Source organism: Charadrius vociferus, unplaced genomic scaffold, assembly GCF_000708025.1.
Source record: "Charadrius vociferus isolate BGI_N301 unplaced genomic scaffold, ASM70802v2 scaffold1413, whole genome shotgun sequence".
In the NCBI taxonomy this organism is placed as follows: Eukaryota; Metazoa; Chordata; class Aves; order Charadriiformes; family Charadriidae; genus Charadrius; species Charadrius vociferus.
The window spans coordinates 679,081-700,122 of NW_009647827.1; the positions used below are offsets into that span (position 1 = coordinate 679,081).

Sequence of the window (21,042 nt, forward strand, 5' to 3'; positions counted from 1 at the left end):
AACAACTGTTGGAGCTCTAGGCTGCTTCCCAATACCTCTGTTCAGGAGGCATATTGTTTCATGTGTGGATTCCCAGCTGTATTCTCCTAACACATCTCAAATCTCTCTCCATTTTATTGAAAGCAGGCCTTTGTTTGCCGTGGTTCCTCTTGTGTTGTGGTGACACTGAATGGTGTGCATCTTGTGAAAGACTGCTTGCTTTGTTGTGACAGTTGTCCCAAGCGTATCAATGACAAAAAGGGAAGATGTTGCTTTCGGTCTTTCCAAGTGTTTGCACTGGATCGAAGCAAGAAGAGGTAGACTAATAAATGCTGGCATACTGTGGCTCCTGGAAAGAAGCTGTCACATGCCTAGCATAAGATTAGTTGGAGTTGGGGGTAGCCCAGGAATTTGACCATAGGCAAATACATTACCTGCATACTTAGGGGGACATCTTCTAGCCATTTTTTTGTAAAGAATAGATGGTGGGCTTTCAAAGGCAGAAATGGTAGTGAGGTACTAATCCCACAAGAATTTCTTTGAAGACTGTTCTATATTTCGTTCATTTGCCATTCTGGTATTAGACACAGCTCATTCATATTGTGAATTCATAGCATGCTAGGTAACAGCTGTTTGTAGAAGCCCTGGACCTTCACAGAGTTGCTACAATAGATCTTAGGGGCTGATTGCTAGTTTGGGGAGAAAGAAATATGCTGCTACTGCCGGAAAGTTACCTGTGATAGAAGTGGCATGAGGATAGGGATTCCTACTGCTGGAGAAGCCCTGTTGCCACAAAGGCAAATACGGTCCAAGTTCACTGACTGTATTCAAGGTCAAAAGTACTGAATATCAGAAAGAGCATTGAGAACTGGGACATTTAGCTATTAACAGGACTTAAAAGTAAACAAATAGATGAAATGCTCTCAGCTTTTCACAGATCGATTTCTATCAAGAATCTTGAATTACCCCTAGTGCCAGAGTGAGATGATAAAATGTTGAGTAGCGTGGCTACCTTCCCTTTCCCTCTTGTTTCAAGCTTTATATCTTGTAGTAGATGCAGTCCTACTCTGTTGTTTTATTTCTTTTCCTTCTGTTTTGTGTAGTTCTTTCCTTTTCTTGCTGCATTATAGTCCTCCTTGCTGCTCATTATTACACGTGTCACTGTTTCCTATTTATCTAATCTCCTGAAAGCACCATTACTGTAATATAGCCACATCCCTATCTTTGTAATTCATTCAACCCTACAACACTATGAAAAGGTAGATGGACAGCTAAGAAAACCTGAGTAGCCTTGGCAAGGAAACACAGCATCGTTATATATCTATCCCAGCTGGTTTTAGGACTGAGTTTTCCTTTCCCCTAACCAGCTACACGAGCACTACTCTCTGGTCTGGACTGTAGAGACGTTGGGTTCTTCCTGTCAAATCAACAGAGGACATTCTCCTCAGAAACTTATTCACTGAAAGAATCAATATTCTGCACCTAAGAGAGCATTTAGAGACTGTACTCAGATAGTATGAAGGTTTGAATGTCCCGTTATGCTCCTTCCTCAGATACCCACATCCTTTTGCGCACCCCCCAACCCGCCCTGATTTCTCTTTAGGCTGGTGTTATTCTGGCCTGTTGTTTGAGAATATCCTGGTAACAGGAGATCTTGTGGAAGCACCACATAAATGCATAGGTCATAAATCTGCTGGCAGGAGCTAGAAAATGTCAGTAATATGCAGACCATTGAGCAAGGTTTCAGATGTCTATACTCTTTTGAAACACTGGAGTCAGAAAGGGGGGTGTGCTACAGTGTGATGCCATAAAGGCAACTTTATGGGATGTAAACAGAATAGGCGCAGCCAGCACTAAGTGCTAAAAAAAAGTTAAATTTGTCTCCATGCTAGGAAGGTCAGAAGGACTTAAAATTTATGTCTTGAAAGATGTCATTTCCAGAGAGAAGTACGAGAATTAGGTATGATCATGTGAGTAGGAACGGGATGTCTTTAGATAGCTGTGCTGTCACTGTGCACTTTGCAGTCATTCTAAGTTGCACACTCAGCTCGTGGTACAGAGAACACTCGGTCAGTGTTCACTCAGAGATATCAAGTGTTATATGAAAAATAAGTGTTTGTCACTACAGAAGGTGTCGTGCTTTTATGCTGACACACAGAACTGAGTTGATGAACACTGTGTGTCCTTGAGGGCATCTGATCGTGATGTGCTATATCCTTCCTCCCTGACCTCCAGCCCTGAAGACATTAAACCATTTTGCCATTGTGTTGTGAGTACTGTCTCAGTTTGCACTACTTCCTGAGGCACAATTGCATAGACACAGCTGGAGTTTCATTGCCAAGTTCAAATTTTGTTTTGTTTTTTTTCTCATTCCTGTCTATAGTATTTTTCTCAGTGGCCAAAAGACTGAAAATCCTGCCATATTTAGAGTGAGCTTTTGGATGAGTGGAGGCATGTCTCTGGACTAACCTGAGACTTGAAGTGATAATAAGCAGAGACATTTCAGATCAGATTAGAAATGAAATATGGGTCAGTAAGTGTTTCAATTTGTAACATTATTATGCTAAGAGAATGTTATTAGTGAACATTGGGAAGGAGCCTGAGATGATTCCTCTCCCTGGTTTTCGTCACCCTAAAGTTAAGTTAAGTGGTTAACAGGTGTTGATTTAAGGTTAATAGAGAAAAGACAGAAAATTCATGTAGAATCTACCCGTGTTTGTTGATGAGGTTAGTTTTCTACAGACACCCACCAAAGAGTATTTCCGGTGTGGATTTTCCAGACCCATTGACAAATTCTTGTATAACAAAGATGGCAGCTGGATAAAGAAGAAAAGCCAGACCTTTGGTTTTCAGTCCTCAGTCTTGTGAAGAAGATAGACGAACAAGTTCTGTCAGAGAAGGGTGAAAAGTTCTGCTGATACTGGCTTAACCAGGTCCCAGGTTGCAGTTGGTTTCTCGTGTCTTTGCTTGAGATGAGCTGTCCTGAAGCTGGAAGGTTTGCGTCTTTTCCAACAGCAAATACAAAGGTATAAAATTGTTCTGGCAAGAGCCTCTTCAGAAGTGCAGAGAGGGCAGACTACCTTGCGTGTGCAGGAGTGTCCTGCTGTAGATTCCTACCCACTTCTTTCAGCTACAGAGAAATGGTAGATGTGTCATGTAGCACGTGCTGAACATGATAACAGTTCATGCTGTGAAGTCAAAAGGCTTTAGGTCTTTATTTAGTTCTGAAGTTCAAATCAGAACCATGAGGGTCAGTGACAAAGTGATGGAAGGCAAAAGGAGTAATGGTCTTACGGGAAAGGAAGAATGGGGGGTGGGGGGTGAACTTACATTTATTCTAGAGAGCCACGATGGATATAACTCCATAATGCATTTGCAGTAATGCAAATCTGTAGTTAAGTGTATGTAGTGTTCCGAGACATTCTGTTTGCATGGCCCCAGATAGATGTTCAAGAGCAATGTGTGCATTAGCCTTCCTGTTTCTAATGTGGAAGCGTGACTGCAGTTCGTTCACACTCTGCTTCACTTCAGTCCTTTTGAATTTAGACAGATATTGAACCAATACACAGCAATTAACACACTTTCCTCTACTTAAAGTGGCATGTTATTTACTTAACAGGTAAAGCCTGCTGTGTTAGCCTCAGTCTTAGTCCAGCAGGGAGATACTCTCCCTGCCTATTACCAAAATCATGGCTTAATTTGAGCTCACTTCTTTTGTTGAAATGCAAAAATAATTATATTTAACTACAGATGAACAGGATGTTGCATTAGCAGAGTTTTTTCAAATCAATGGGGAGTTATTCAGCATTATTTAGGGGCTGGGGAACTTTGTAACCAGATAAAAGATGTGGGGGAGGGTAGAGCTATAAAAAGTGTTATTGTGTGAGTATGAAGAGGCCTTTTAATGCAGTTATTATGTGATGCTAAAAAGGCCTTTATTGCTTGAAGTTGGAAGCAGAATACAAATGGGCTCACAGTGTCTATTAAATGAAGAGTGAAAAAAAATAGTCTCAGTTTCCCTGAACTGCAAAGCAAAAATAACGATTAAGTAGTGATTAAAAACCACGGCAGTGCTGCGTTTGTCAGTTTGATCATATACTCAGCAATAAACTTTAGCAAGTAGGGAGCAATTGTTTGTGTAATTTAAGGCATAGTTCATTGTTATGATGAACCTGTTTATCCAGGTTACGATGTCAGCAAATTGTTCTGCTGATGAAGGCTGGTTGAAAGAATTAGGGTTGAACTCTCCCTGGTGTAAAATAACTACAGATGAGCTTGATGTGAATAATTTGGAGGAACATTTTTTCTCAAATGATACCTGATTTCCAGAAGTGATCTCAATTTCCCAGACTAAAGGCTGCTGGGCAAACACAGCTGGGCTCTTTTGTGCCTCATTTCATCACCAGGGGTCTGCCTCCCAGCCCTTTGTTAACTCAGTTTGTAGGAGAAAGCCTTAACATTGTTTACAAACACATTGTGAAGAAAAACCAGGGTAGGTTCCAGACTGGAGCAGGCCCACAGCCTATCCAACCTGTTATCTTGGCTCCTACAGAGAACCACCACCAGAGGAAAACACAAGAGACTGAAAGAAGCCAGGTATAATTTTGCTTCTCAACATCTATGGCAGAACGGAAATGTTGAGATTTCTGAGAGTATGTTTTTGTGCCTTTAATAACTACGAGATGATTGCTCGCTCCACCTAGTGATTAACAATCAGAAGTCTTTCTGCAGGGAGTGATTGCTGACTGGATATAAATAAAGGCATGGCAGCCAGACATTACTTTAAGGTTCCTACGGCTGTTTCTTAGAATAGTGCAGTATCTTGGATTCCCGTGTGCTAGGCACAGTATAAATGCAAAACAAATGCTGTGGTTGCCACCTAAAGACAAGTAAAGGTTGAGAAGACATAGATGAGAGCAGGCAGACTGACTAGGAAGTAATGAGAAGCAGCTGGCCTGGAGCGCCTTTACTCAGTTCTCTAGTCCAGCAGGTTCCTCTTGGTGTGTTTCGGCATATATGAGCCCTAGGAGTTTCCTATCCCAGTGGAAACTGGAGCAAAATAGCACTTGAGACTGCCATTACATTTGGATCATTGTGCTTTAGTCCTCAGCACGGGAAGAATTCTTAGGGTAAGGGGGGGTGGAAAAAGGCAATGGAGTTACCTAATGCATGCATGACAACTGTGACAGCTTCTAATCATTCAGACTGGAGTGCAGATGATCACAGGCCAGACCCAGGCAGGTAATTTCTGCCTCCCTTAAATGGATGACGGGGTTGAGCTGCTTAGGAATGCCAAGGTCTCTTTTCCTGATCGTGAACACGTGTGCTATCTTACAGGCAGCAGCAGAAGCAGCATCTAAATTATTCGGGGTTGGTATATTAAGGTGTAAGTATGTGGCAGTTGATGTGGCATTTTGCCTTGCAAGTGCCTGGCTGGTGTGTGTTTATGCTACTCCAAGGACAGAGTAGGGCTGCAGCATGTGTCAGGGTGGCTCTGCACTGTCAGTGGACTCCGGGGAAGAAATGAGCGGGCTAGTGTTTCCTCTGGTACGGATGACTTTTCTGTTGTGCTCCTCTAAATGGGATGAGCTCAAGGTGTGTCCTTTTTTTAGTCTGGCCCTGTTCCTTTTTCACCATCTGTCTCCGAAAGATCTATTGTACTACTTCATCTCTTCAGGTGTGTGGCCTGCTTTTGACTGAGGCTGAGTCTTCTGTCCTGAACCTGTTTAACAAAGCTGATTTTGTAAAAGTGCTTTGACAGAAAAGAATACTCCACCCAGTGCAAGCAGAGAGGCCACAGTCTGGTCATACAAGTTCTCCCATTCAGAAAAAATCAACACATTTTAAAAAACCTTACAGCATTGAAGAGGGGAAGGAAAAAAAAAAAAAAAAAAAAAAAGAAAAGAAGAGTTTGATTCATTGGTTGGGACACCATGAACCCATCCTGGCTGTCACCAAGTATTTCTCATGCAGTCACAATCTCATTGAAAGTGCAAGCGTAACATCACCTTGCCGCTCTGACTTCAGCCAGGGCACTGAGTAGTGGTGCAGGAGAGAGTGCAAGGTCATCTCTGGAGCCCAATCCACAGGCAATTAACACTTCCCTTGTGAGGTGTTCCCGTGTAATAGCTGTATCTTGTCAGTGCAGATGAATTTATCGTGCTTGTCACTGCCTTCTCCTTGATGTTCCAAACACCAAAGCTGCAAGCTGTCACTTCAATATAGTCATGTTGGGAGCTTCTCAAAATGTCCTTGCACTGACAGGACACCATCTATGCGCAAGTGGAAATTGCTTCTGTTCTACACCGACATCATTTTACAGGAAAGGATGCTGATGTTTATGAAGCTGAAATACACGAATATTGGATGAAGATCTCTTCAGAAAGATCTATGGCGTATTTTTAGGTTGCTAGTCAAAGTAGGAATACCAAAACGATTAGGTTTTACTGTAGTGGGGAGCTACCAATACAAAACATAGTAGCCACAGTCTCTCTCTCGAGTTACATTCTCTGAGAATTTAAAGCTCTAGTTCTGCAAGAAGTGAAATTGATTATTGCAGCACAGTGTGTGCAAAAGCACCTGGATTTAGAAGCCTGAACACCTAAACTGATCAAAAGCTGGGTCTATATGCTATTCAGGAGGTAAAGGGACTCGGATTGTTAAGTGTCAATATCTATTCTATATCAAATTTCTTCAGAATGTGTTGCTGTTGGTTGCTTATGTAAATGATCTTGCAGCAGAACATCTGTTATATATGTCTGGCAAATATTACTGGGAGCTTTGTTGATAACACCAGTGTATTAGTGGCTTCCTTAAATACCATGCAAAAGAGTAGCAGACATTGAGCAGAGCACTCTGTATTAGAAACTAAAATGTGATTGTAAGTGTTGACATAATTTCTGCCAACATTGAGATTGCAAGAAAATCAATTTACGGTGCCTTCAGTTGCGAATATGAAAAAGGATCTTTGCATATATGGACTGTGGTGGAAAATTACGGCGGTATGGAGGAGAAAACTGTACTTAGGGATATTACCCAAAGGGAAAAGGACAAAATACCTGTTGTGTGTGCGTCAGAAGGCAGCCTTGCTTATGTAATCCTGCAGACCTACTAATAATGACAGACTAAAAATAAAAAAACCCCACCGTTTGTTAACTGTGTACCTATGTTTATTTTTTTAATACAAAGCTACAGAGTACCACTTCAAGACATATTTGAAATTACCTGCATTAATGGTAGGAGAAAGAAAATGCAAAATGATTTGTCTAAGTTGGCCTGAAACAATGCAATGCTGATATCTTTTTTATTTCCACTGCAGGTGACCTGCTGTGCCTAGTGATTTTTCCCTGACACTGGGTTCGCTGATAGGATAAGGAACAATATTATTCATTAGTTGAAATATTGACTGACAACCTGTTTTCACCTGACATTTATCAGGATGCTGAGAAACTAGAGAAGTAGAAGAGAAAGAGCATTTAGGAACCTATCCAGCCGTTACATTGAGAGCAAAATCATGTCTGTACTGTTAAGTTGTTGTGTATCTGCAGACAAGAGAAAAGACCAGAAGATTGTACTAGCTTTAGTTCACCTACTGTGCTGCAGAATGACACTGAAACATAAGGGCAGTCTAAATATCCGATGTACAAAAATGCATGTTGACAGTGAGGTACTTAATAGCAGCCACTGATCACAGTGTGGTTTTCTAATGAAATGATAAAGGGTAGGCAGTGGGTATGCTTACTGTGGTCTTGTTTTGAAGACATTCAGAGCAGCCAGTAGTAGCTGTGAAGAAGGCAGGCAAGTAATTTTTCAGGTTCTGGACATTAAGAGGATTATTTGTGCTACTTGAGGTCTGGAGCAATTAAGAGGAGGAGGGAGCTTCTCTTATCTCCTCAACCTTAAGAGCTAATCATTCTTCTGACCAGATGGATAATTTGGAGATTGCAGTACATATTTATGTCTTAGCTGCCTCTTTGGTTTATAAGAGCTGTTTACTAAGGGTTGCTGGCGGGTTATTATTGGTGACCTGGAAAGCACTGACTGTATTTGAGTGTATTTAGCAAAGTACAGAGGTTTGACCTTTCCTAGAGGTGGCTGATATAGGAAAAGTAAATAGCTTGAGATGTGATATGTACAGTACGCATGGGCCATGGTAGTCTGTTTCAAGGAATCAATATTTATTGTATTGACATTCTTAATCTCAGACGCAGAAGTGCTGGAGACAAGTTGAATAGTGGGTCAACAGCCTTGAATGTCTAGGATATGCTTCTCCTTCCAGTTTCATACCTGTTTCAGGACATTAAATGAGCAGAACGGACAAGAGCAGCAGGTACCCTCAAAAGTAGAACATACTATAATAACTGCAACCTGCCATTCCAGGGCCAGCCTAACACTGTTACTGATATTCTGCACTATTCCCAAACCAGCTTAATACTATAGCACGGCCTGACAGTGACTTGTCACCTTGTCACTGTTCAATAGCAGCATTAAACAAGACACTGACATTTTGTAAGACCAATTCAGTGCTTCTGACAGCAGCAGTTTGTTGAATAGCACTGGCCTTATACAGTTTTTCTGGGGTAAGGTAAATAAAGTGTAAAGTGTGTGGATTTGTGTGAGTCAGCTTGCTTTCTTAGAATAAGCATTTGAGGGGTGGCCTTTTTTTGTTTGTTTTTACAGGTTGTCCTCTGAGGGAAGTAAATGAATACTAGAGGAGAGATGAAAGCAGGGAGAGCATCTTAAAAGAGAAATACACTGGTTGTCCTAGCAGTATGACAGTGACCCAGAACGATGGACATGTGAGCAAAGTACCACTGGGATACGAGCTTGTAGCATGTCATCTGCCACACGGCTGTCTATGTGCACCTTTTAAATCAATCCCGTTTCCTAACGTGCAGTAGATCACCAAGTTCTGTTGGTTTTCTCCAAACAGTGTGAACAGAATACCATATATAGCTGAGCCCCTTGAAAAGAAGTGCTTGAGAGGGATCCCTGTTGTTTTGTATGCTGCACAGAGAGAATATGTTTTAAATATGATGAAAGAGTATGTACCAGCGCATATGGATGGCTAGTGGATGAACAAGGCAATAATGAAGTTACTGTGATTAGTACCAAGGCAGCAATTGTGCCACTCTTCTGCCTATATCAGAGGTTTGTGTGATCTAACCTGCTCAAGTCAGCTTATGAAGTCTGGTTAGCAGGAAGTGTCTGTCAATGAGAAGATTTCTCAGGTTAGTATTTTCTTGTAAAAGGGATTAACTAGGCCTTAAGCTGGCAGTGATGCAGATACAATGCTGTATGTTTCAGCAGTCTCCTTCAAGACAAGTCACAAGATGCACAGTGTGCATCAGACTTACCTGATCCTCTCACACGGTAATTCAGTATCTTGTTCCCAGTATGAGATTAAAGAAACTGAAGTGTAGCGTGAAGTAGATTTGTTAACACTGGCTCTCTGGTTCCTACTACTCATGAGGTCAGTTTATGTGTCATGGTAATTGCTAGGTTTAAAAAGTGCATTTCTAGTGTTAGTAGTAATATCGGGAGGTTTCCTGTCTGCTTCCCTCATGTCATGGTTGAAGGGACTGTGCTGACATACAGGGGGACTACTGGTGATGGAATTGCTGCCTGTCTGCATAATCTTTCCAGAAATTATATTACTTAGGCCAGTAATTAGGAGATTTAATGATAACACTGCAGCTGGTGGAGCAGAGGGAGCACTGACTGAACGAGGGATAACCAAGGATGTCCTTCCTTCTCTCGTTTCTAAGACTCCAAAAAGTTTTGCCTTCCTGTGTCCCAAGGGTGATTTCTAGGTTTCATCCTCTTGAAAATCTGCCCATCACTTAAATGCAAAGAAGGAGCTGAGTCCTTAGAAAAAAACACTGGAGAATCTTGAGAACTGGACATTGTTGCCTGGGCTCACATCTCTTGCCTGGCCCTCTTGGCTGTATTTGTAGTAAGATTTTTCCCGGTTGTGTGATTTCCTCCTATTCTTCGCATCTACTGTGGCACAGACATGCATTAAAAAAGATGTAAGGTAGAGCACAGATGCTGTGTTCTGGGGTGATGAAAAGTTCAATGCCTTTTTATTCATTTCTAGCGGTAACAGAAAGCACCTGAGAATGGGATGAAAGGCATTAATAACCCGAACCTTTGCCACTGCCTTCCCAGCATGCAGCAACTCTCAAAAGTGTAGTAGTAGTCCACTGGTATATTTATACAGCGTAGCATGGCAAAAAAAAAAAAAAAAAAGAGAGAGAAAAAAATAGTAGTAGTATGAATTTATATTAGATCTCAATTAGCTCAAAGTTGTTTTACCAGCACCCCACTGTTTTCTAGCAGTGCTTGGCTGAGTAGAAAGTTGATGACTAGTCTAAATGCCCTTCTTTAGGCTGGGCTGGTTTTCCAAGGCAGTGCTGTGGGGGAATTATATTACAATTTCATCGTGTTCCCAGTTGATAAAAAGTGGAGGGCTCTGAAGAGTGCCTTGGACAGGCCAAGAGGGTCTGTAATAAACCCCTTGCTGTTACTCAAGAGATCAAGGGAAACTTTAATGTCCCCTCCTTCTGAAAGCCTCTTGGCTAGGCAAGACATACAGCCATACATGCAAATGTTAGCCAGAACTAGAACACACAGTACTTGCAAGCCCTGCTTTCGGTTGAATCTTGGCTGGATTGTTTCTGTCTACGGCTTTTGAGATGGAATACTAGCATTTATCCGTCTAGCCTGGTAAAATAGGGTGAGTAAAACTAGAAAAGTGGCATGGACCTTGCAGTAGTATTATCCTTTGCAGAGCTCCACTGGCTCCAATTAATTGCTTGCAGTTTACTTACGAAGAGAAATGCTGTGTCAGAATGGTTGCTGGCTAAAGAAATGTCCTCAGACTCCTTATCAGAAAATCCTACTATTTATGTCCTTTTTTAATGATGGCAGGCAGTGCTGCTTCATTCTGTGTATAACTAAACGTCTAACCCCCACAGTCCGTACGTCTGTTTCCCAGGTACTGTAAGGAATGTTGCCATTGGCACATACACAAACAGATTTTCATTTCTGAAGCAGTGCATGCTTCTTAAAAAGCCTGGTGTGTTTGGCAGCTAAAACTAATGCCTCTCTGGTCTGGAGGTAAAATTAGCTGCTCTAGGAGCGGGGTTTTCATGCACTACAGCATGAAAACACGGAAGGTGGCAGACGAAGCATTTGCAGTAACGTTGCAGAGAAGTGCTCTGGCTACATGGGGTGGACGAATAGCTCGATTAAGATGATTGTTTTCTGCAAGCTAATGGCTGCAGTTTTGAAAGAAAACCTATTCATTTTGGCCTCTTGAAATTCATACTTGACCCAAACTTGTTAGGCCACAGAGCTGTTGTAGCATTAAGCTATAGCTGGAGGAAAGCCAGAATCCAATTATATTTTCTTCCTAATGGGTCATAATTTATGCTATGAAGAAGGCAGGGATGTTGCTGGGGAAAAAGAGCATTGGGCGTACTTGGATATGGATTGTGGAAGGTTGATTGTAAATGAACATGAAAACGGGGAGGTTTGCTTTCCATTCACGCTTGTTTAATACCAATATAATTTGAATCAGAAACTAAGTAGTCATACTGGACTATACACAACACAGGCCAGAAATCCGGTTAGCTTTCATCTTGGCTGTCTAACTTGCTTTGCGGTGATTGCTGATTCTGCCTTTGCTGTGCTAAAACAGGATTGTTTGACTTTGTTTTTGTTTTCTGTTGACACTTCCAAAATGGTATATTCCTTCTCCTGTGTCCATTAAATGCTAATCAGTTTCACTTTCATAAATAAATGAGGAAAAAGTACCATCTTTTTCAGTAGTGGGACTTCAAATGTAGGCTCCTATGCTGTGCTTAGGCATTGAGGTAAGAGATTTGCCATACTTCTTAGACAGCCGCTCAGAGAGGTTGGTTATTCTTGAAAGCCCAACTTTTAATTTAGATATCTAAATGCAGATTCAAAACCTTAACACTTCAATGTTGGCCTCTTTTTTTTCTTTTTCTTTTTTTTTTTTTTTTACCTTCTGAGTGGAGTTAAAAAGGCTTTTACAGCAACAATTATTGGAGCCTCTGAATTCTAACAAACATTTAACTTTCCATCCAGGAGCTCTAAATGTTCCTTAATAAACTATTCTCACGTGGGTGAGACTAAGGATTCTTGGTTCTGTAAATCTAATTTCTAAACAGGAGCTATCATTCACATGCTGAGGACAAGATCTTAAAAGACAGTTTAATTGATAATTTGAAAACACTGTAAAAAGCTCCCATTATTAAAAAGTGCCTGTCTTTTGCTGATACCTCCAGCTTCGGGAGTGTTCATACTGGAAACTACTGTAAGGTCATTCTGGAGTATTTGCATCATTGCACATTGCTGCAGCTGCAGCCCAAAGACATTAATTGACTTTGTAATATTGTCTATGCTCGAATCTAGTTCCATTGTAATGCAGAAGGATAAATGTTTTAGATAGTAGTGCAAATCAGAAATCTGGTCTGGAGGATCTCAGAGGTCCGGGTTTGAGACATTTAAGATCTCATTGTGTACCTTTTCACTCATTCCATACAGCAGAGACCTTCCAGGAAGAGCTCCCCAGAATATGATTCCAAGCGTAAAATTGAGATGTTGGAAAGATTTGCAGAAAAACAACAAAAAAAACCCCTATAGAAGTAGGCTACTTAGTCTTCACTGCAATTAATCTAATAAACCTTTAGCCTTTTATTATATTTTGCTCTTTGTACTTGCAGTTCTGTTTGGGACTGAATGATATTGAAGTAGTGCAGTTGAGAGAAATTAGATTACCCAGAAGTAAAACAGGCTGAATGCGGGAGCTAGAAGGGCAACATGTACTTCATTGAAAAGTAAAAGGAAGGTGAGAGAGTACCCTCAGACAAGACACGAGTTAAAAATGGCCAAAGGGAGATTGAAAACATCTGAGAATAATTTTGATTTCTTTCAGCAACAGTATCCTCAAATATTCTCTCTGGAATTATTATCTAACTTGGATTATTTTTCAGTGATTCCTTTGAGGCTGTGCTGGATTCAGCTGTAGGGAGTACAGGAGGTACAATATCTTTCACTGACTCCAGGCTCCCTCAATTCCAGACAAGCATGTAATAGATGCTTCACTTGGGTCCCTGGAACATCTGTTCCATCTCTGCTGCCAAAACACCTTCAGTCTCTTATTTAAAAATAAAATAAACAAAAAAATCAGGAAAACAACAACTAAAAGTGCTAACGTAAAAGCCAAAGCACTGATGATATTCCATGAGAAGACAGTGGAAGAGACCAAAGTATTGCAAGTATTTTCATCTCTGCAGTAGAAGTGAGTTGGGTGAAATGTGCCTGGATGAACTTGGAAGCAAGTCTCAGGCATTGTCAGCGTATACTGGTGGAAATTTCTTTCCTAATCCAGGTATGCTCTGTCGCCATAAACCTCTCCGATTTGCTGGCTGTTTAGACTAGGTTTCTGACTGGAAGATCAGAGCAGGGGATCACGGAAGATCAAGGACCTGGAGTATGCCAGTGACTCCCAGTCTGCATTTGTGACGGTTGGTAACTGGGGCTTGTATGATTATGGTATCATATAGAGCAACAAGAAGTCTCCAAAGCAAAGATAACTTGTATTTGCTGCCAGGATAAGTCTTTTAGCCAGTTCCAGTTTGAATTCAGAGGAGTCCCTACAGGGTGCTTGATGTTTTAGTGTGCACACCAAGTGTGCTCCCTAGTGTCGCAGTGTGGTAGAGATTTGAATGTAAATCAGCCCTTTCTGTATCATTCCATGTGGTTTTATAAATAGCTGGAAGCAACTCTAACTGTTCGCGACTTCTTTTGGGTCCTCAGGGGTCCATGGCACTGTACATTCAGATAAATACTGATAAAGAGCAACGCTTATGAAGCCAAGGACGCTCCACCCTATGCTCTTGCAGGCGATGAGTAAAGGAGCCACAGGGATTGGAAGGCTGGTAAAGCTTTTTTGTTGAAGACCACTCCTATCGTCTAACCATCTTGTGCATGCTCATTTCTTTTCCAGCCTCTCTACAAGTGGACATTGTTCCAAGCCAGGGGGAGATCAGTGTTGGAGAATCCAAGTTCTTCTTATGTCAAGGTGAGTGAACTTATGGCATCAGCTGTCTCCATATGGGTTTGCTGGGAAGGTCAATCAATGTATTAACTCTGCGATAAAAGCTCCAGTGCCAGGTCTAGCTGCAAGATCACTTGCTCTTTCTTTCTCATATGACTTTATGGTTTATGAGACTGAGTAGCAAAGGCAACCCATGCTTTTTACTGGAAATCAGGAAACGCATTCTCCCTTGAGAGCTGGCGACAGAAAACAGCTCCAGCAAACAGATTTTAAAATGAAAAAACAGGTACTGAAGCGTTGTCTCGAAGCTTGAGCAATAGCCACCACAATGGCACTTTGCATCATTCCACAGCTCTTTGATCTTTTGAATTTAGAATGAAGCCTGTTTTTCCAAATTAATTCTCTAAGAAACTGCTAACAGCAGTAATAGGAGAGCTAGGTGACTTGAGAGTTATTACCTCTGCAACTAAGGATTTTAATTCTGCTGAAAATTGTGTCACAAGAAATGCAAGTTTACTGTTTGTTTAGGCCACCAACTGCCCCAGGCTGTTTTACTGCACAATGTGGTGCAGTGCTGACACACTCCATGTGCTCCAAAGCGGGCCCTACAATTTTATGGCCTTTTCCAAATTAGAATCCACGTCTCCTCTTCAGAGGTTCACCTGAAAGCAGCTGGCCTGGTTTCTAGCGGAAGGAATAGTATGTTGGAGCACTGACATGAGAGCATCCTGAAGCATGACATAGAGCAAATAGGTGCTATAGGAGCTCTGGGAGCAAAATGCCATCAGAAGACCACAGTTGCTCAGGAGCATACTGACGGGGACAAGTAATGAGGTCATCTGATCCAGGAGTGCTTAACTGCAGAGTAATTTGTTAATGCCAGTGCTTTAAGAATGAAAGCATATGCCCAGCAAGTGCTGTTGTGATGATACTTGCATTCAGAAAACTGTGGGATCAGTTAAAGCCCCTCCAATAATAGGAGTTTGTCCCAAATAACAAAGCCACACTGAGGAATGCAGAGATGCAAGCTGCAAGAAAGAGGCAGCCTGGGACCACTTAATAACAATTCTGATTTACACTGGATGCAGCAGGAGATTTTAGCTGATCAATGCCAGAACTGCTGCTACAACATTGTCACCATTTTGGTATGCAAAGTAGCCCACTCTGCAAATACGGGTATTTATCAAAAACATTGTGGAGCTTAAGCAGAAAGAGACTTTTATTTCTTGGGCTGATCTGCGTAGTGAAGGGATGGGGACATGGGATCCCAGGATGCATAGAAGGCTATTGTGGGCTAAAATGAGTGTACCCCTTTAGATGATAAAACCAACATAATATCATTTTTGCAGGGCAGCAGCTGACCATTCACAGTGCTGTGAGAGAGAATTTTCTTTGCTTGCTTCTCAGGTACCAGAAGCCCTTCCCCTGGGTCAGTCTTCCACATAGTGCTACTGGTTGTATTTAACTCCCTCTATGCATATTTGTTGGGAACTCATTTCAATTTGTTCTGTTTTCTTTTATTGTCCCTAGTGGCAGGGGAGGCCAAATACAAAGACATTTCCTGGTTTTCCCCTAACGGTGAGAAGCTGACACCGAACCAACAGCGCATTTCAGTGGTGCGAAATGATGACTTCTCCTCCACCCTCACCATCTACAACGCCAATATTGATGATGCTGGCATCTATAAATGTGTTGTCAGTAGCGTGGAAGAGGGAGACTCCGAGGCCACCGTCAATGTGAAAATTTTCCGTAAGAGAGCGGCTCCGAGACTATTTTCTGGTCTACCTTGCACATGTATGAGGCAAGATTAGGGAGGCTACCATTTGAACTTTCTAGAAAAGGCTATTTTTAAAGGGGAAAAGGGAGGATGAAAAGAAAGGGTATGTTAAGAAAATGCAGCTTTCTCCTTTCTTGGTTTTGAGGGGAAAGTGGGAACTAGGACCGTGGCCTGTCAAGACATTACCAGCATATCTACTGCTTAAATTGTCCCAAATGACAGGAGAGTAGGGGGTAGAAGCAGAAGATTCTAGCACATCATAAATGTGTGGGAGGAGTAAGCAGAGACAGCAGCTTTTGTGGATGACAGACATGCTATGAGATAAGACTACTCTCCAGTAAAGAGGATCACACATTCAGAAGAGTTATAATAAGCCATCAGCATGTTTTCCAGCAGAGCCATGATAGCAGCTCCTCCCCTTCCCGCTGGGAAGCTGAGCAGTTCCAGGTTCACATTTTCTCTCTGTAGTGTAGACAAATTGGTGAGCTAGGTAGAGTGTTGATTTGGCCCACTGATGTGCCTGGGAGGCAGGGCTAGAAAATGGGGTTCCTGTGCTGTAGTGCAGTGCATTGAGTCAGGCACACTTTCATCCTCCCATCAGGAACATGAGGATTTCTAGAGAATACGTCCTCTGGGGTTTCTTTGCTTTCCTCAGGTTTGAGTCAGGGGCACAGCTTGGTGTGCTGAGAAAGTTGCAGTGACTTTTTCCTTGCATTGTTTTCAGAAAAGCTGATGTTCAAGAATGCTCCCACTCCTCAGGAATTCAAGGAAGGGGATGATGCTGTGATTGTGTGCGATGTGGTCAGCTCACTGCCTCCTACCATCATCTGGAAGCACAAAGGCAGGGATGTTATCCTAAAAAAAGATGGTAAGGCACAAGAGGTGTCTCGGTGCTTGTCCATTTGGGGATCAAATGTCCATCTCCCATCAGGGCTCAAATCAGACTCATACAAGGAGTTCAGGAGAACAAAATAGTGGTGGTCACAAGGGAGGAGAGAAGCAACACTAGATCTAAGGATGTGTATTTAGTTATTTGAGGTGCTGTGGTTTGGCAGTGGTAGGACAATAATGTTCCTACAGAAATGGCCATCAGGCTTTGACACTGGAATAGGCCAAGGAATGCTAGAAAAAAAATTCAGGTAAAAGAAATGCCATCAGAGAGAAAAGCTGCATGTTGTGACACTCTTCAGTCTTCCTAAGGAAAAGGGGCTAAAAGCTCCTTGCAAGAACCTTTCCCTTTCTTTCAAAATGCTGCAGACTGTCATGCCCAGAGGGGCATTTTAATGGCAGAGGGCACTCCAGAGCCCTGACTCCAGTTGAGCATTCGTGCCTCAGCTGTGTTTTCCATGTCTGCTTGTTGCAGGCACAAGGGAACGCTAGTAAGACTTGACCTCTGCCAGTCTTGGGGAAGAGGGGCAAATTTCAAATGGCTTGTTGTCTGCTACTAATTAAATGTAAATGTGTTTGTGTGTGTATATTTATCTGTTTGTCACTGTGTGTACTTATGGTATAAAGCACCAGAGCAGTTTGCCTGCTACCTGCATCTGGTGTCTTTCTTGGCAATGGCAGATCCAGTTACAGCAGCATCTCCATTAAATGATAGGAAGGGAAATTTTTATTACACTAAGCCTTGTCTCAACCCAGAAAGGGCAAGGAGAGGAGAACCACCTGTGACCTGCAGTGAGCTTTCCTGAGGATCCTTGGATGACCCTTCCTTTTGTCTTTTCTAGTTCGATTTATAGTCCTGTCCAACAACTACCTGCAGATCCGGGGAATCAAGAAAACAGATGAAGGGACATACCGCTGTGAGGGTCGTATCTTGGCTCGTGGGGAGATCAACTTCAAAGATATTCAGGTCATCGTAAATGGTGAGCAGCTTAGAGTAAGGCTAGTATGGGGGCAGTGTATGTAGCAACTGCCCTCTGGGCTGCTGGTGGAAATGTTACTTTAGACTCACATTCATGATGTACCATCATCTTACTAATCTGTCTCTGCTGTGTCAAATGCAAATGTCCATGAAATTGACTGTTTACCAGATGTTTACAGGAAATTATGGTGTTAAGCGAAACCTGAAGTGTCTCATGACTTAGAGTGAGCTATTGATCTTGTTGGGGCTCACAAGTGATTTTGTCCACAATACTTATTTTCTGTGCTTCCCCCCCTCCCCTTGCCCCCGCCCTTCCTGCCCTGTGCTGATTGCTTTGGAGACCTCATGCATCAAACCTGTTGATTGAAACTTGCAGGTGATGCCATAAGGGTTTGAATTACTAGTGACACCTGTGTATATTGCAGAGATTTGACAGTGAGCCTTTCAGGGCTCGCTCTTGCTCACATCTCCTGTCTTTTCTAACTTGAGCGTGGATTTCTTCTCTTCTAGTACCTCCTTCTGTGCGTGCCAGGCAGAGCACTATGAATGCCACTGCCAACCTGAGCCAGTCTGTCACCTTAGCATGTGATGCTGATGGCTTTCCTGAGCCAACCATGACGTGGACAAAGTAAGATGCAGTGTGTGATGTCCTGATTTTGTGTGAGCATGGATGTTTTCACCAAGGCCTGGAAAACCAAGCTTGAGGAAAAGCAACATTCTAACTGTGAAAAGATTAAGTCATTTTTCTCACATAACAGAAAGCAGTTTCTCATAACAGAAGCGCAGTTAGTTTCTGTTGTCAGTTAACCCATGTAGGCAGCTAAGCACCACATAGCCGCTCACTGCATGCCCCCCGAATGGGACGGGGAAGAGAATCAGAAGGGTGAAATTCAAAAACTCAGTGGTTGAGATAAAGACAGTTTAATAGATAAAGCAAAAGCTGTGCGTGCAAGCAAAGTGAAATAAGAAGTTCATTCACTGCTTCCTGTTGGCAGGCAGGTGTTTAGCCAGGTCAGCTGTCCAAGCTGTATCCCCTCCCAGCTTCTTGTGCACTCCCAGTCTACTCCCTGGCAAGGCAGTGAGAGAAAAAGAAAACCCTTTGACATTGTGTGCATACTGTTCAGCAATAGCTAAAACATCATCATGTTATCCATGCTGTTTTGGTCTCAAACCCAAAACATAGCACTGTCTGAGCTACTATGAAGAAAATTAACTCTATCCCAGCCAAAACCAGTACAGCTTCCTGGAAAAACAAGAATAGCAGTTAAAATAGCAAATTTTCAGTGTCCCATTGCATCCTTTGTCAAGATGCAAATAGAGATGGAGCCTCATGCTGACCAGGCCTGTCCTGTGGGTCAGTTTATTATCATCTGTTGCACTGGTGGGGAAACTTAGGCAAAAGCGGATGCCGTAACTTGCATTTGTTATGCCACGAGATCCACATCAAAAGTCTTTCTCTTCATTTTATCGGGTCTCAATTTCACTGTCAGGCAGCGATACAGACTCCACATATACTATTCTTGAAATTGTGTAGCCTTTGGTGAAGGCTATGAGGACAAGTTGTAATGTTGAAAAAGCTGATGACAACTTGGAATTCTGCCTTGATATGCAAGGACAGGAGCCACCTTCTGAGGTGTTTATAGCTCTTGCATGTAGGCTATGATGTGTGCCAGGAGGTGAAAGGTTCAGCTGCCAAGAGCCCTAAGGTGGGACGGATTAGGAATAGATCAAGATGTAGGCTTTGTAGCCCACAGGGAAAAGAAAAGGTGGTAGTCCCTCTCAACTTCAGGAGTTTCAGTGTAGTAACACACTTTGCACATTAACAACAAGCCTAAAACAAATAGCCGTTGATTGCTTCTCCTCCCCAACGAAGTCAGTGTGCTTTGTGCCCTGCAGGGATGGAGAGCCAGTAGAACAGGCCGATGATGAAGAGAAATACAGTTTTAACTACGATGGGTCTGAGCTCATCATCAAGAAGGTGGATAAGAGTGACGAAGCAGAATACATCTGCATCGCTGAGAACAAGGCTGGCGAGCAGGATGCCACCATTCATCTCAAAGTCTTTGGTAACCATGCTCTTACTGTTCCCCCTTTCCAATTGGCTATTGGTAGCTCACTAGTGCAAGATGGAAGTAACCTACTTATCCCATTTAATGCCTGATGTGGCTTATCCGGAACTGCTGCTTTCCCAAATAATGCTGTGCACCTCTGCCATCATCCTAGGCAAAACATTTCGCGTGTGTGTCTGAAACAGATGCCAACTCCGCTCTGCTTCCTCACAGTCCTGTGCAGGGGGTGGTGTGAGATTCACATGCTAGTCAAAATATCTTTCAGGCTCAGAGGGCCAAATCCTAATCCAACCAAAGCTGCTATTAAAAGGGCTTTAGCACTTCAGTGGGACTTGCTATACCTGGACAGGGAGATGAACTCCACCCTACCGCTGTGTTAATGACCTCAAGCTTGCAGGAATGAATCAGCAGCTTTTCTACCTTCCGTGAATCTGGGAGTGTTAATTAATATAATTCTCCCTGTCCCATCCTTCTGCAGCCACTTGGCAAAGCTGCTTATCAAAAGGCTAATTTGGGGCAGAGAAGGTAGACAGTAAGGTAGAAGACTTAACTGATAATCCCAGGAACTGGTCGTTCATGCACTGTTAAATGGGTTCTACTTCAGATATACCCTCTTCTAGTCCTCTCTTACAAGCCTCAGCTGTAAGCATGTGTAGAAAAGGTCTTCTAGTTATGCAAGGAGGTACTCTCTTCTCAAATGCTACTCTTCTTCCTTCCCCATATGGGAGTTAACTTGTGCCAATTCAGAAGCCTTTTTTCTTCGATGTTGCTTGTTTCAAACATTGCTTTTGACAGGCAAGCTTGATTCTGAGCACCAACTGAATGAAGGTTGCTTTTTCTTTTCAGCGAAACCCAAAATCACCTATGTGGAGAATAAAACAGCCATGGAGTTGGAGGATCAGATTACGCTTACCTGTGAGGCATCTGGGGACCCAATCCCTTCCATCACTTGGAGAACTTCTACCCGGAACATCAGCAATGAAGAGAAGGTATAACCCTTCCCAAAAACATGGTCTCATTTGCTAGGATCAGTGCAGCTTGTGTCTGCCTGCCTCTGCTGGTCCAGAATGCATGATAGCCACACGCAGATGCACATGGAAATCATGGTGATTCCCCTCTCTGTAGCGAGAACACGTGCAGCCTTGCACAGGCTGTCTGCTAAAGGGCCAGCTCCACAGCTGAAATAAAGCCATAGGTGTCCTTTGTACAAAGAGCCGTCTCAGTTTATAACAACTGAGGAAATACTTTTCAATTCCTG

The 21,042-nt window shown here is 42.5% G+C and overlaps 1 protein-coding gene across 1 annotated transcript in view; it reads left to right on the forward strand.

Moving 5' to 3' along the window:
* The first annotated feature begins 5,532 nt into the window (after positions 1–5,532).
* NCAM1 (neural cell adhesion molecule 1) overlaps positions 5,533–21,042 on the forward strand; it is a 70,236-nt gene continuing 54,726 nt past the window's right edge. The window contains exons 1-8 of the mRNA XM_009882477.1: positions 5,533–5,656; positions 14,021–14,095; positions 15,602–15,820; positions 16,573–16,716; positions 17,579–17,716; positions 18,226–18,343; positions 19,612–19,781; positions 20,631–20,773. Of these exons, the coding sequence (XP_009880779.1) occupies positions 5,533–5,656; positions 14,021–14,095; positions 15,602–15,820; positions 16,573–16,716; positions 17,579–17,716; positions 18,226–18,343; positions 19,612–19,781; positions 20,631–20,773 (1,131 nt within the window). The remainder of the gene's footprint in view (positions 5,657–14,020; positions 14,096–15,601; positions 15,821–16,572; positions 16,717–17,578; positions 17,717–18,225; positions 18,344–19,611; positions 19,782–20,630; positions 20,774–21,042) is intronic.